General features: G+C 41.8%; 4 protein-coding genes across 22 annotated transcripts in view; 1 reads left to right on the top strand and 3 right to left on the bottom strand.

The window, feature by feature from the left end:
• LOC116425155 (uncharacterized) overlaps positions 1 to 7,469 on the bottom strand; it is a 38,165-nt gene extending 30,696 nt beyond the window's left edge. Inside the window, exons 1-2 of one of the 7 annotated variants that reach the window (XM_031972468.2) lie at positions 7,008 to 7,469; positions 5,156 to 5,884 (exon numbers count right to left, since the gene is read on the bottom strand). In XM_031972468.2, the coding sequence (XP_031828328.1) occupies positions 5,156 to 5,454 (299 nt within the window). In that variant the 5' untranslated portion in view covers positions 5,455 to 5,884; positions 7,008 to 7,469. The other 6 variants (XM_031972471.2, XM_031972470.2, XM_031972464.2 and 3 more) reach the window with 6 other exon arrangements.
• A 158-nt stretch (positions 7,470 to 7,627) lies between these two features.
• LOC116425164 (U6 snRNA-associated Sm-like protein LSm5) lies at positions 7,628 to 8,325 on the top strand. The gene is made up of 3 exons (XM_031972495.2): positions 7,628 to 7,816; positions 7,897 to 8,093; positions 8,211 to 8,325. Exons 1-3 carry the CDS (start codon positions 7,771 to 7,773, stop codon positions 8,241 to 8,243), a joined length of 276 nt encoding a protein of 91 aa, XP_031828355.1. The 5' UTR covers positions 7,628 to 7,770; the 3' UTR covers positions 8,244 to 8,325.
• On the bottom strand, positions 8,108 to 9,665 carry Mos (proto-oncogene serine/threonine-protein kinase mos). Of its 2 annotated transcripts, none has more exons than XM_031972476.1 (4): positions 9,438 to 9,665; positions 9,188 to 9,375; positions 8,724 to 9,106; positions 8,108 to 8,664 (listed from the first exon to the last, which is right to left on the bottom strand). In XM_031972476.1, the coding sequence occupies exons 1-4, from the start codon at positions 9,509 to 9,511 to the stop codon at positions 8,359 to 8,361; spliced, it is 951 nt and encodes a 316-aa protein (XP_031828336.1). In that variant the 5' UTR covers positions 9,512 to 9,665; the 3' UTR covers positions 8,108 to 8,358. The 2 variants fall into 2 exon arrangements, with proteins under 2 accessions (XP_031828336.1, XP_031828337.1); XM_031972477.1 differs by having other exon boundaries at positions 9,188 to 9,279.
• Positions 9,666 to 10,095: 430 nt separating this feature from the next.
• The window catches only part of Ae2 (anion exchange protein Ae2), a 70,784-nt gene continuing 67,228 nt past the window's right edge, over positions 10,096 to 13,651 (bottom strand). For all 12 annotated transcript variants that reach the window (XM_031972437.2, XM_031972440.2, XM_031972444.2 and 9 more), the window contains one exon: positions 10,096 to 13,558. In XM_031972437.2, coding sequence (XP_031828297.1) covers positions 12,886 to 13,558 — 673 coding nt within the window. In that variant the 3' untranslated portion in view covers positions 10,096 to 12,885. The remainder of the gene's footprint in view (positions 13,559 to 13,651) is intronic.

Below are 13,651 nucleotides of genomic sequence, written 5' to 3'. Positions count from 1 at the left end.
GACTGTTTTCTGGTTTCGCAATGACCGATACCTTATAAGCATCAGATGTCCGGAATGATTCTAAAAATAGTTTCTCTTAGGTTCTATAATGAATTGCGCGAAGAAAGCGATGAGTTACAATTTTCGTACAGATTACGTACCAATCTTATTAAATGCCCGGTGGTTCTGGTGTTAATCGAGTGATTCGATCGTTTCTCAGCGAGGCACCTGGTATCTTTGTAATGCTTGTAACGGAGGAATCTTGATTGCGTTTGATCCATCTGGCAGTTCTAGCGTTACGTGTGCAAGATATAGAGGATCTAAACTTAGGCTGCTATCTTTCTACTCCACATTCGAACTTTGTGTAGCCCGCACGAAAATGCTCGGCGTGTGTATCGATATTCGATAACCGGTGTGTACCGAGCCTTAAGCGTTTCAAGGGAACACGTCGCGTTCGGAAAATACCCGGTGAATGCCGGCCGTTAAAATAGCTCGTCAATGATTCAACCATCTCGTCTAAATCAAACCCGACGCACAATGGAAGAATGGAGTCGGAAACGCGAGTTCTCGTCTACGCGCCCATTGTGCGCGACGAGACACGGTTTTACGGTACTTCCGGTTCGTATTAGAATTATAATTAGCACGGCCGAGTATTTATATATCGGTGCGCCGGTGAAAATTCTAGACGGCCGTCTGTGACTTTTAACGCGGATCCGACCAGTGAATCCTCGATCAAGGCTAGTTAACAGTAATTATTCAACGTCCTTTCTTTTTCCCGAGGATCCCTTCGCCGCGCTCGATTTGATTGAAAAACGCGTTTCTTCGTTAAGAGGCTCGTTAAGCCGAGGATGGCAGCAGCACTTTAAATCGGAGACATAAATCAGCTCGGAAGCCAATGCGATTCAGCTTAGAAAAGAAAGATCGAGGAAATTAATGTTCTTTGATACATTGGGTCTGAATGTGTTCGTTTGATCAATTTGATCGGAGTATGGAAACTTTTTCCTTTTCTCCTTTGATTTCCACTTGAGAGGCGACTTACTGCTTGATTAGATATAACAAAGTTATTAGATCTTATAATATTAAGTTCTGTATGATGCGTGTGACATACTCAAGCAAAATAACTTTCTTGACTCATGTGTCTCTCCTTAGTTTCAAAAAATATCTATGTCTCATCGGGAAATGTTGAATATATCTTGTGAGAAACTTTCGAGTGCAAAGGGTTAAACACCTAATATCATGAAAAAGATACTGCTCCATTTCTATCGTTAAACCACCCAGGAACACGAGAGTCAGCCGATTTCTCAACACTACGAGAACGCAAACGTCGCAAGTCTTGCACACTCGAGACCTAAGCATTACAGTATTTTTGCATGTACAGTGATCTTGACATTGCACACGGGTGTTACGTTTCCCGAAGACGAGTCGCCAGAACGAAACGCGATACCTGTTGTGATCGGTGCACATTTTTCACACGAGTACTTCGTCTACTTCGCACGACGCTTCGAAGTGCGATTAACCCGTCGAACGACTAATTTACATCTCGTTCAAGGTGAATTATTCTACAGGGAAATGGAAGGACCATAGAAAATCTCGTCGATACTCAAAGGAGAAGCGTACCGAACGGAGCACAAGTGATATCGAGCCGATTCCGCGTTCGGATGGCCAATAAGCGGGGCCGAACAGTACATAGATACATTTAAATCGAGGGTACTGAAAATACGCACTCGCCTCTTTTACGTCCCGTCGTAAAATACGAGAAATCATCGTAAACCCACGTAACTGGCTGCTCGTCTGCGTTTACGGTCAACACACATACTCCGAATCCCGGATCTCCGGTGGCACGACTTGCAAATCTGTAATATCGGATTGGAAACGAGTCCCCGCTGGCTCGTAAATTATCGGAAAATAGTACATCTCGGTTGCGCTCATTTTCCGTGCATCTCGAACACCTTCGTTCCATAGTGTGTCGTATGAAACAATATATAGTTTCTTTCGTCGATACATTCGCGACGATGGTCACGATCGAGAAGTTCGCGATCAACGTTCAATCAGAATCGACGTTGTACGTTTTATTCTCGGTATCCGTTGAATAAAAATTTATCGGATAAACGAAGTACTCGGTTGTTCTGCAATAAACGTGGCTAATAAAAGAACTCGTAACGTTATTTCTAAGGAATGGATGCGCGTGTGTTCGGTTTCATTGCGGCCGGTGTAGATATCAAACCAAATATGCACCTTAAATCCGTCTACGATGATTATATCACATTGCGCAACAGTCATGCCGCGGTGCATTCGCGTTTATCGCAGGAAAATCATCGACGGATAGATTTTATTCATCATTAATTAAGTCTGTGTACGTGCACGGATGCTTACGATCGAAAAATCACTCGGCTAACTATACGGTTACGAAACAATGGCGACCTTTAAGTCCCGCGAGCAACGCCACTTTCCCTTCTTGCTCTCACAGTTTTGAGGATATTAGTTCGGTAATGGTTACATGCCGCGCTCCGTGTGCACCGTGTACGCGGGGAGCAACGAAATAAGAAAAAATCACGAGAAATTTGAATTTTATAGAGCAGAGTGTAGAAAAGAAGGTATGGAATTCGAGGTTTCGGTTAGGCAAGAGTTGACTTCGACAATTTCTTCTGTAACCGGTGAAATGCAGTTCAGATATGTATATATAATAACGAAATAATGAAAAATAAGGAGAAATTTTAATTTTAAAGAGTAAAATATAGAAAAGTATAGAATTCGAGATTTTGGTTAGACAAGAATTGACTTTGACAATTTGTTCTGTACCCAGTGCAATGCAGTTTAAATATGCATTATATTATACATATATATACATATACATAATAACGAAATAATTAAAAATAAGGAGAAATTTGAATTTTACAGAGTAGAATATAGAAAACCATAGAATTCGAGGTTTCGGTTAGACAAGAATCGACTTCGACAATTTGTCTCTACCCATTGCAATGCGGTTCAGATATAGGTTAGATAATATTCGCACAGTGTTTATTGCATTCATGTTGTCTAACGCGAAAAGTATGTAGGAAGTTTATAGGAACTCGTGTCCCACGATATCTCGTACATTGGACACGCTCGATCGAGCTGACCCGACGAGAAGATAACGGTTTACGTACTCGGAAATTTGGACGCCTCGGTGTTGACAAACCGAACGTGAGCGATCGAGATAAAAATCGATAAGCATTGATGATCTCAGGCACGCAAACAAGAAGCATGGCGGCCCTGCGTCCGCGTTAACTACTTGCGCTGCTAATCAATTCAATAATTTGGCAATTCTCTTCCGATCACTAATTAGTTTTTCCTGAAATTAAACAACTGGCGCTGCGAATCAATTCAATAATTTTGCAATTCTCTTTCGATCACGAATTATTTATTCCTGAATCCACTTGAATATCTTTAGCTTTATTTTCTGATAACACAGTTTGATAAGAGAGGTCGACTATGGCTGTGAGAATATGATGTTTGCAAACAATCAAATTTACTGAATTTAGATACACCAAGTATTTAATTAGTATATCCTGGTACGAGAGGGTTAAAGTCGAAAGACCGAGGAACAAGAAACGGTGACGCGCGAACCGGTAGAAAAAGACGAGCCGGAAAGAACGATCGTAACAGGTTGTAAAAGACGGTGAAAGACGATTTCCTCGTGGAAAAAAGCTAGGGACTAGTGAAAAATTCACTGTGGCTGTCGTCGACCAGCGACGCGAGTGAAATGACGATTGGCAATTCGCGTGCCACACCTTTGACATCATTTTCCTTTGACTCATAGAATTTTAATGGCGACACTTCTTGGCTACGCACTTCTTTTGGTCAATGGGTATATGCTTAATTTCTTGTAAAATATAATAACTATTATATTATAGCTTATAGGAATTATAGCTTTACTTGCGCTAATGGGAAATCTATTTGGCTTTCTTAACGATAGAACTATCGTATCAGTCAAAATGACTGGTTGATTAACACTTAGCAACGAATTGCCTTTTATTCTGTTTATCTTTTCTTTTATTCAGTAAGTCTTGAAATGGGATTATTATTTGCAATTCATCGAGAACGGTTCTTGTTTTTACAAAACACGGTTTCTAACCGAATTAATTGAACGAGATCAATCGAAGATAACGAAGAAGTTTGTAGTTATAGTTTCTCGACTCTGATCGATACGGCTACTTATTAATAATTTATTGGAAAAAAAGAAAAATTCTAGACATATGTTACGCCTAGATTTCCCTTTAAGTGTAATAGTTGATTACAGAGGGATAATAGTTATTTTAAATTCGAATGAACTGAGTAATACATATATTCGTTGAATCATATCGAAGATCTTCACCACGAGTCTTACTCGTAGCTGCAGGACAAGGGGTTAAGTTCGAAACACCTTCCCGCCATTTTTTATCGGAAGCGTCGGTTTGGCTTTCCAATTCTCTAACGAACATTCCGTTCAACGGGCATAATTAATTGGCGTTTTTAATATTGTCGCATGTTCTCGTAATACGAATCAAAGGGACACAGAACGCGTTCACGAGTAAAACACACAAGCACCGCTGGATCGCGTACTTCCCGGGATGTCAAGTGAAGGGGGCAAACAGGGCGAGCATTGTGATACGGAAAACCAACCCGAGTTCAAAAGCGTTTCGTTCTCGACCGTTTCGTATTTGCTTTTCCACGGCTTAGCCGGCTGAACGGTAAAGCGATACTATGATAACACAACGAAATCCGCTTCTCCAAATTTAGCGCCACTTTTCCAATCTGAACGAATAAAATATAACCTATCCTTGTACTGACGATGACGACTCATGTTTTCCTATAGAAACTCCAATATCGTCTATCGAGATTTTATTCGAGTTATAATTTAATTCGCATATTTCTAAATCAATATAATTACTCATTCCCTGAGAAGCATCCATTTATTTCAGTAGCTACAAAGGAATCTAAGAATGTGTAATTTTGAGCCACGCGGTACTAGCGACGAAACGTAAATGTATATTGTATATCGAGATTTCAATCGATTTATAATTTAATTCGCATATTTCTAAATCAATTGAATTACTCATTAAGAAGCATCCATTCCTTTCAGTAGCTACAGAAGAATCTAGGAATGTCATTTTGAGCCACGCGGTACTAGCGAACGAGACGTAAAACATGTACTAACCTATAAAGGTCATTCTCGGTGACGATGTCCCTGATGGAATCCTCGGGATCGATACGATCCGCGGGAACACCTGCCGGTCTGGCGACCCTAGAAGACAACAGGGAGCACGACGTCGGTGGTTTGGTGTCGGTGGCCTCGTGGAGGGCGCTGGCCGCGATCAGGTCGTCCTCGGACGCGGTGCTCGTCAATGGTACGCTCGGGCTCGGTGAACGCGAACCGGATATCACGCCGAGCAGATCCTCGCTTCTAGAGTGCCTCATCTCCATACCACCACCGTATCTGCCGGTGGTAGCCGCCATCGCGCGGCCCGAGCACTGCACTCGCGATTTTTCCACGTCCCGACTCGATCAACAACACACGGTGTTTGTCCCTTTCCCTCCCGTTGGTCTCGCTGCCGCGACCTCGAGCTGCCCGAAGGAATGGACGTTCTAGCAACTACTCCCATCCGGACAAGCTCTCTTCTCCTGCTACCTCTCATTCGACTACGTCCCAGACTCGTCGCACGATCCACCGATTTTCATCTCGAGATTTTTTCTCTGCCTCCCTTTTTCGCGTGTATCGATATACTGATTCTATGGTTTATTATGGTTATTCTTAAACACGTTCTGGTACGTTTATTAATTCAACGGTAATGATTCTGCGTTGCATGACCTTGTTTCAGTAGAATCGATCCTATCGGCGTTTCTCGTTCAGTGTCATTCGGTAGTCACTATCGTCTTGGTCGTTAACCTGTTAACCGATGAGCGAACTGTATGCTCTACATCACTGTTATAATTCACTTTTCTATTCGTCTAGCTACGGTTTCTTTCGTCAGACCCGTTGGAATCTATTCAGTGGTCTCGTCGGAAGTGCCGCGCGACGACAAGCCGATCCGCGACACGTTTTAAATCATCTATTCATCCGTCACTCGTGTTACACCGGTATCCTCTCTAAAATTCACCGTTCGTTCCGTTCTAGTTGATTGCGAATATATCGGGGGCCGTCTCGATTTCTCGATACGTAACACCGCGATCTACGAGCTCCAGTGACCGGCGCAACGTTTCAAGTAACACTCGATTATCGAGAGATCACCGTTCAAATCGTCGCTGCACACTTTCTCGATTCCCGACGAGGGTAACGAGCACCGTGACGTCGCGCGGAATGCCACGAGGGTAACGGACCTTTTCTATTCGTTATACGCATTACCGACCGTATTACGGATCTCGCGAAATAACCGTGTGCTCCTCGAACGTTACTCGGTGAAATGACAAGACGCTAGCCTGGATAAATCAGAGAGAAAAGAAAAGAAAAGAAAAGAAAGAGACGCGACGAGTCTGGACCCGTTATCGGAACGAACAGGATTCGTCACGGGCGAATCCACCTTTGCACCGATCGCGAAGAGAATCCATTCGATTCGTCGGCGGCGAACGATCGACGAGTCCAATCACCGATGGAGATTCACGCCGCCATTATTGTTCCACGATTTTACGAATGTCGCACACCTTTGGGACGCGCCGAGGAATACCGGGACACGAGGCGGGCGGACGCGCACTCCCGTCGGGCGAGCTGGTCTCTTTGTAATTAAAGTAATTAGAAGGAGGCAGGGTGGTTCTTCCCGACGGACCATGCGCGGCCGAACAACACACGGCACGCACACTCTACAGTTCGCCCGGAATCGTCCACTTCGCGCGGCGGGAGTTAACGAGACACTGGGCAACGAGCAATTCCGACAACACCACTGGCCACTAGATTTTTCTCCGGCGTTCGACCTTTCTTTCGCGAGCTACGACCGAAGAGTGCCGTAACGGGAACCAACGGACGCTGCTTCGTCCTTTTGCAAGGAAGGGGCATGCGGGAAAGGATAGCCGCATACCTGCCCGCTACTGCGCGCTCGCTGCAGGTACACGCCGGCATTGACCAATGAACGTCCCTTGGACGGAATAGGGTCGCGAATAGATCCTTCGCCCTTCTCCCTTCCACCGGATTCCTAACGGACGTCTGTTACTCTTCGAATTTTCGAGAACAATTCGAAAGCGATTTTTATCTGGACATTTTTGTACGTTAACAGATCGGATCACAATCGTCCACTTCCTCGGATCGTACGGTATGAAATGTTTTTTCCAAAAAAGAGGTTAGCTGATGGTTTTTAGTGAAACGATTGGTATCCGGCGTTCCGAGGAATGCGAAACGACACACTGGGTTGCCTCCGAGAATACTGGATGGAGTAACGAAGGTGTTACAGCGCGGAGAATAATGGACCATCGTGATCCTGCGAACTTCTTTGACAAGGGATCAATGAACCGGTGATTACCACAGGCTCTGAGCACTCTGGGCAAAATAGGCGAAACTGGGAATAAAATGGTAGTTGTCGCGCATTTCTTTAGATAGCGCCGCGCTCGTTGCGGTTTCGAGGGTTTTGCGTCAGATGGCAGTGATTGTATCGTGATTTAACGCGGTTGGTAAAATCGTTTGTTATAGGGTTTGTTAATGGGTTGCAGATGGCGCTGGTCAACTCGAATATTTACATAGAACCGAGCCGGTGTCATTCCCGCTTTTTCTCGATGGAATAGAAACAAAGTGTTGTTGCGTTATCATTTTTATTTTTAATTATCCTGTACCTTGCTAGTGTTTTCGCTATGACGAGTTCTGTCAGTACAAACCCATCGACCTTGTTGCCTTTAGGTAAGTGGTGCTATTTTCCTAACGAATTTCTAACCTCATTTTATTCGAATATCGCAATGTCCCGCCGTGTGTATTTACAGAATTGGTTGACAAATGCATCGGTTCCCGGATACACATTATTATGAAAAATGACAAGGAAATTGTTGGTACACTGTTGGGCTTCGATGACTTTGTAAATATGTTGCTGGAGGATGTGACGGAAAGCGAGGCAACCCCTGAAGGACGAAGAGTGACCAAGCTTGATATGATTTTGCTCAACGGTAGCAATATCACGATGGTTAGTGATTGATATATCTGAATCAATTTTTTGTATATTTGATTATACTTCACCAAGGTACAGTCTTTTGCGTAAAATTATTGTTACAGTTCTTACATTCGAACATTTCTGTTACAGCTTGTACCTGGTGGAGAAATGCCTGACACGTAAAATAATATTTTTTTTTAATATTTTGTATAATAAAAATGTAAACATTAATTTAAGTATACATATAATAAAAAAATTGAAAGGGTCTGGTCTTTAGAATTATTATACGAAGCGAATATTATTGAGCTATGAGTGTATCGATTTCTCTAATGATTTGGTTACTCGTAGGTCTTTCCGTAACACTTTGTGACCACATTTTCCTGTATAAAGCTTTATAACCATCACTGAATTCATCGTTCAAATGGTTATCTTTAGGACGATTCCCCTTTGCAGAAAGATATATTACTGTGTGGCTATGCAAGTCGGCAAATGGTATTTTCCTAGATAACATCTGCCAAGCTACAATACCAAGAGAATAAATATCTGCTGCGGGTGTTGGTTTACAACCTTTCAATACTTCTGGTGCTGTATAACCGGGAGTACCCTAAAAAGGAACTTTCGTAAATAAAAAAAAAAATAACTAATCAAATAACTTAGCCATACATGGAATTCGAAGGTTTCATCCGATTCCCCTATTAGTACAGAACTACCGAAGTCAGTCAGTTTTGGTTGGTCATCTGCAGACATTAGAATGTTTTTGGGTTTCACGTCTGCGTGCACGATACCAGCGTTATGACAAAATTGCAGCGCACACGTGACGCCCCTCAGTATGGAAACCCTTTCATTTTTACTCAATGCTGTATTATCCAGACGATCTTGCAAAGTAGTACCACACAATTCCATTGTTATTAAAGATAAACAAGTACCTTGTTCTATCATGAGGATTTTCACTATATTGGAATGTCTTAAAAACGAAGCGTGCATTTCAGAATTTAATGCACCTGTACACTTTGCAGTTTGCATTACTTTAGCTGCTACCTGATCACCTATTAAATATTTAATGTATCAGCAATGAAATATCTCTATAGCGGATTATATTTATGATCCATTAACAACCAATATTGTACCTTTATAGGAAGCTTTATACACGGTACCAAATGCACCACTACCGAGTACTGTACCATGTTTACTTGGAAGACCATCTTCTAGTATCCTCCTTCTGTTAGGGGTATCAAGATTGAAAGGAGACAAACGACCGTTATTTTCGATATTTCTATATGTAGCTTTAACTGGCGTTTTTGGACTTAAGAATTGACTATAATAATGCAGGTGAAATGTCGTTACATTATTCAATTAAAATCGTTAAAGAAGAATTACCTTCTTTCAGCAGTTTTCAACGCGTTAGGCGACACACTACACAATTTAACAGCTAGTCTCTGTGGCGAAGACATTTATAAATTGATATTCAACAAATAGCAACATATAACTTCACCACCTTCCTATAGCTCCACTGACATTATAATGAAAACAAACGAGTCTATGTAGAGATCAGGTGACAGTCAAAGGTGTAAACAGATAAAGGCGTGTAACATGTGGCCGTGGACGTATATCTTGGTGGGAATGATTATAGTTTAAATTCCAAGGATGTGAGAAGACCATAAGGTAGAGGGCCATTGAAATATTTTTATTTTTCCATGGTCTAATATAAGGCGTGAACCATCTACTAGGAATCTATTACTAATTATTACTCTTTAATACTGTACGATAACTAGATTATTTACATTTTTTTTGTTTTCTTTAATGAACTCATAACAATCGATACTTATTTCAATAATCTCTCAATATAGGTAATATCTGTGGTATGTATATAATAACATGTTAATGTACTAGGACATAAACATATCTAATGAAATTCCGTGTTAAAAATTTGATGCTAATACTACATGCTCATAAGTACTGCCAGTATTTCTTACAGCGACTCTGAATCTCTCTATCACAATTACATAGCACAGTGTTCTGTTTTTTCTTCTTTCAATTCGAAATTGGTGTTTCATATAAATTAATAATAGTAAGTAATGCGACAATACATTCGTCTTTACGGAAATAGATAAGATTAGGATTCGTTATTATTCGACAAGGTACTTTTAGTGGATTAGTAAAATATTTTAACGAATTAAAATAGAATGTCTTTTCTCTTTGTAACAGCGCTCAAAATATTCATATCTGTGTTCTTTTTTTTCGTTCTTCTTTTTTTCCCCTTTGTTGCACGTATCTCGATATACGATATTATTATGTATATATATATATGTATAGAGGATTTAATATTATAACTTGGTCTCTTTAAAAAGTGTAGAAACTTTACACTTGAGAAAACTAACGTCTACCGTAAAATTAATAGTTATTGAGGCAAAAGTATCTATCAATACTGATCATTTCTTACTCTGAAATTAAAGTACAAAGGAGAGATGTGTAGGAGCTCAATACGTGCGCATTCAGTTGTCCACTACTTAAGTATGCTTATATTCTATTATTTTTCTTCATTTTAAATAAGTACACGATCGATTTATGTTAAGACGTTCTTTGAGTGAGTGGCGAATTAAATGTCGACCCAAACATTAATCGGAAGTCGTTCAGAAAATTCTTCATTTCTTTTTTGTAAGCTTCTTTTCCCTGGGTTCAATATGATATTATCAGGTACGTCTCTGAATATATTTCCTTTTGTTTCTTTGAGTACCATACATATCTGTGGCTGTATTTCTAGTTCGTGCAACGTAATGCTCGTCAAAAAGAAAACGAAAAAAGGGAATTAATTGATTAGTAGTTGTACACTTACACGCGTATGACTTAACTTTGTACCCAGAATATTCGAAGGAGGATTTCATTCACAAGCGACGAAGTAAATTTCGATGGAAAAGGGTTGATCGGTGGTACGGTGGAACAATAAACTTTTTACCCTTAACTGCTCACGTATCATTTACAACAAGGATTCTCCTTTCCCACGATTCGCGAACAGTTGTTAGGTAATTACCTTTTTTTAAGTCACTTAGAAAATACCGGTTTCCATCTAGGAAAAGCAGTAATAACACGTCTTTAGAGCGTATATATTCAACAGATATTGCTAAAATGATTGTAATTCTTCGCACGCAGTGCTAACATGTGTGTCACGGTCCTAAAGAAAAATTAGATATTTAATGTTGATCGATATGAGAATAACTATAACAAGAATTACTAACCGGACATATCTCTTTATAAAAGATTCAGTTTCATTCGTCCACGCGGGGACCACGTGGACGGACCAGCACCATTAATTAATCCGCGACCTTGTGATTTTTTTTTCTTTTTTGGCACTCTCGTAAATCCTGTGCCGTTTTAACGCAGAAAATTTTCCTGAGCAACGTGTCGTTCATCACCGTTCTTTAGAGGCACTCAGAGGCACCTTTTTCTTCCTACCAACTCCAGGAAGGGTGAAACGCGTCGTGCATGTCGATTACGAATATATATTAGATAGCGTACAGGTACTCCGTGTATATACTCGGAGTTGCATACCACCGTGCAACAAAAACTGCAACTCCAATGAAAACGTAACAGAACTGAACAACATTTCCCGGATCTGTGTGCACGAAAAGATACGAAAGAAGTTCTCTATCGAGTCGGCTGCGTAACAGACACTTCAGTATCGCGTATGAATATTTCTTTCATCCTCGCTACCTCAGTTTCTTTTTCGGTTGCAATTTTTACGCACGGCAGTATAATTCGAATGATGCTCGAAAAATATTAAGATTTCACAGAATATATGTATAAATATGTTATTTCATCTGGCGTGATTTCAAATGTTCTAGCAAAAATAATGAGTTTATTGTATAGTCTAACGCATCTTCCTCCTCGGAGACAGGTTATCATCATCATTCTGTACGATCGTGGATAAACTTGCTGCATTACGTTCGAACGATACAGTCCGACGAAATCTACACGCTGATATCTGAGAGTACCCATACACATCCAAGATACATGTAACAAGAGATCCCGCCGTTTCACCTTACACAATATATCGATTATGTACAAATTTTGCAGTACAAAATAATCTTTACGAATTTAACGAGTTAACCAGCAGCTCTGTGAGGCATCAGAACAACCCTCTGTTATCTATTCCCTTATCTACGCTCATCCTTAATTCATCGGTATACATATCTCAGCTCTCTTCATGAAAATAGACTCTCTCTTCTCGACGAACTCACGCGAGCGTACGCAGACGCTACTAAGAATACGAAAATTGCGACGAAAATACAAGGAAATCCTTTCAACTGAAACGGACATAAAAAAGAAGCTAGAGAGGAGACATGAGAGGGAAGAGGGGAACGGAACAAATGAGGTAAGTGTGTACAGTAGAACCTCCATTAACCCGCCGAACCGGTGGACAAACAGGCTGGATAAAAGATTCCATTTAAAAATACTATATCACACCAATCTCGCACGACGATAATCATTTTCGTTGACGAGTCGCGTCATATTGCATAAAACATTGTAGGGTACGACTCGAATCTGAATGTTTTCATTTCACACGGAGAATAGTTTTAGTTTCTGGCAGTTTGTTCTTATTGAATTCGCATTAGGCAGATGTGTTTCGTTTAAAAGCCAAAAGGGGTCTTTAAAACCTGATACCTTGAGGTAGAATCCGAGGACAATCCGATCCGAACGATCGCGTGTTCGGATAATCGCGAGCCGATTAACCGAGGTTCTATCGTAGCCAGAGGGGAACGGGACGGGGGGAGAAGAGAAATACGAGGTGAAAGGTATACTCGAGGGGGTAAGTCGAATAAGGCACTATCTAACCAGGTAACGGAGCTTCCTCGTAGAAGTCTGGCTCGTCCTCGAAAGTCTCATGTTCGGAACCTTTACTGTCGAGTGCCCTAAGCTCAGCGGCGGTGAAAAAGTGGCTCATCTGAGCCCTGAGTGGTATCATTAGAATCAGGAAGAACGGGAGCGCCAGTGCTGCTCTGGTGCTCTTCACGATCCACAGCACGGTCAGGCACAGAATCTGTATCAGGGTGAAGATGTGCATCTTGTACGTCTGCACCCGGCGGACGTAGTTCGCGGTCCCGTGATGCTTCACCGGCATGAAGAACAGCTTCACCCGGTCGAACAGTTGCACACCGTTCGTCGACGAGATGCCCATGTAGAGAAACACTCCCAGGAGGACGGACATTGGTACGCGCCGCAGCAACGGCGCCATCAGCACGCTCACGCCGATCAATATGGCGACCAGCAGGGCGCTCACCCTCTGCTCCTTCACCTCGACGATGTGCGGCTTGTCGCCGGGCGCGTGGGTGCGGGACATCACCGTTACCGCCGACACGTGCGTTAGCGAACGGACAGAAGCGGCGCAACACCATGGGGCGCCCATCAAGCCGCACCCAACGTTCATCAAGCACACCACCACTATATCCATGTGATAGCCGTTACCCTTCCGCAGCTTTCGCTCCTTCTTGTCGATGATCAGCCTAAAAATCAAGGGGAGACGTTAGTATTCAGATGGAACGCTGCTATGCAGAGAAAACACCATGGAATTGAAATACACTACGCTGATAGTTTAG

This window comes from Nomia melanderi, chromosome 7, assembly GCF_051020985.1.
Source record: "Nomia melanderi isolate GNS246 chromosome 7, iyNomMela1, whole genome shotgun sequence".
Classification (NCBI taxonomy): domain Eukaryota; kingdom Metazoa; phylum Arthropoda; class Insecta; order Hymenoptera; family Halictidae; genus Nomia; species Nomia melanderi.
This window is presented reverse-complemented; position numbering and strand designations above follow the sequence as displayed.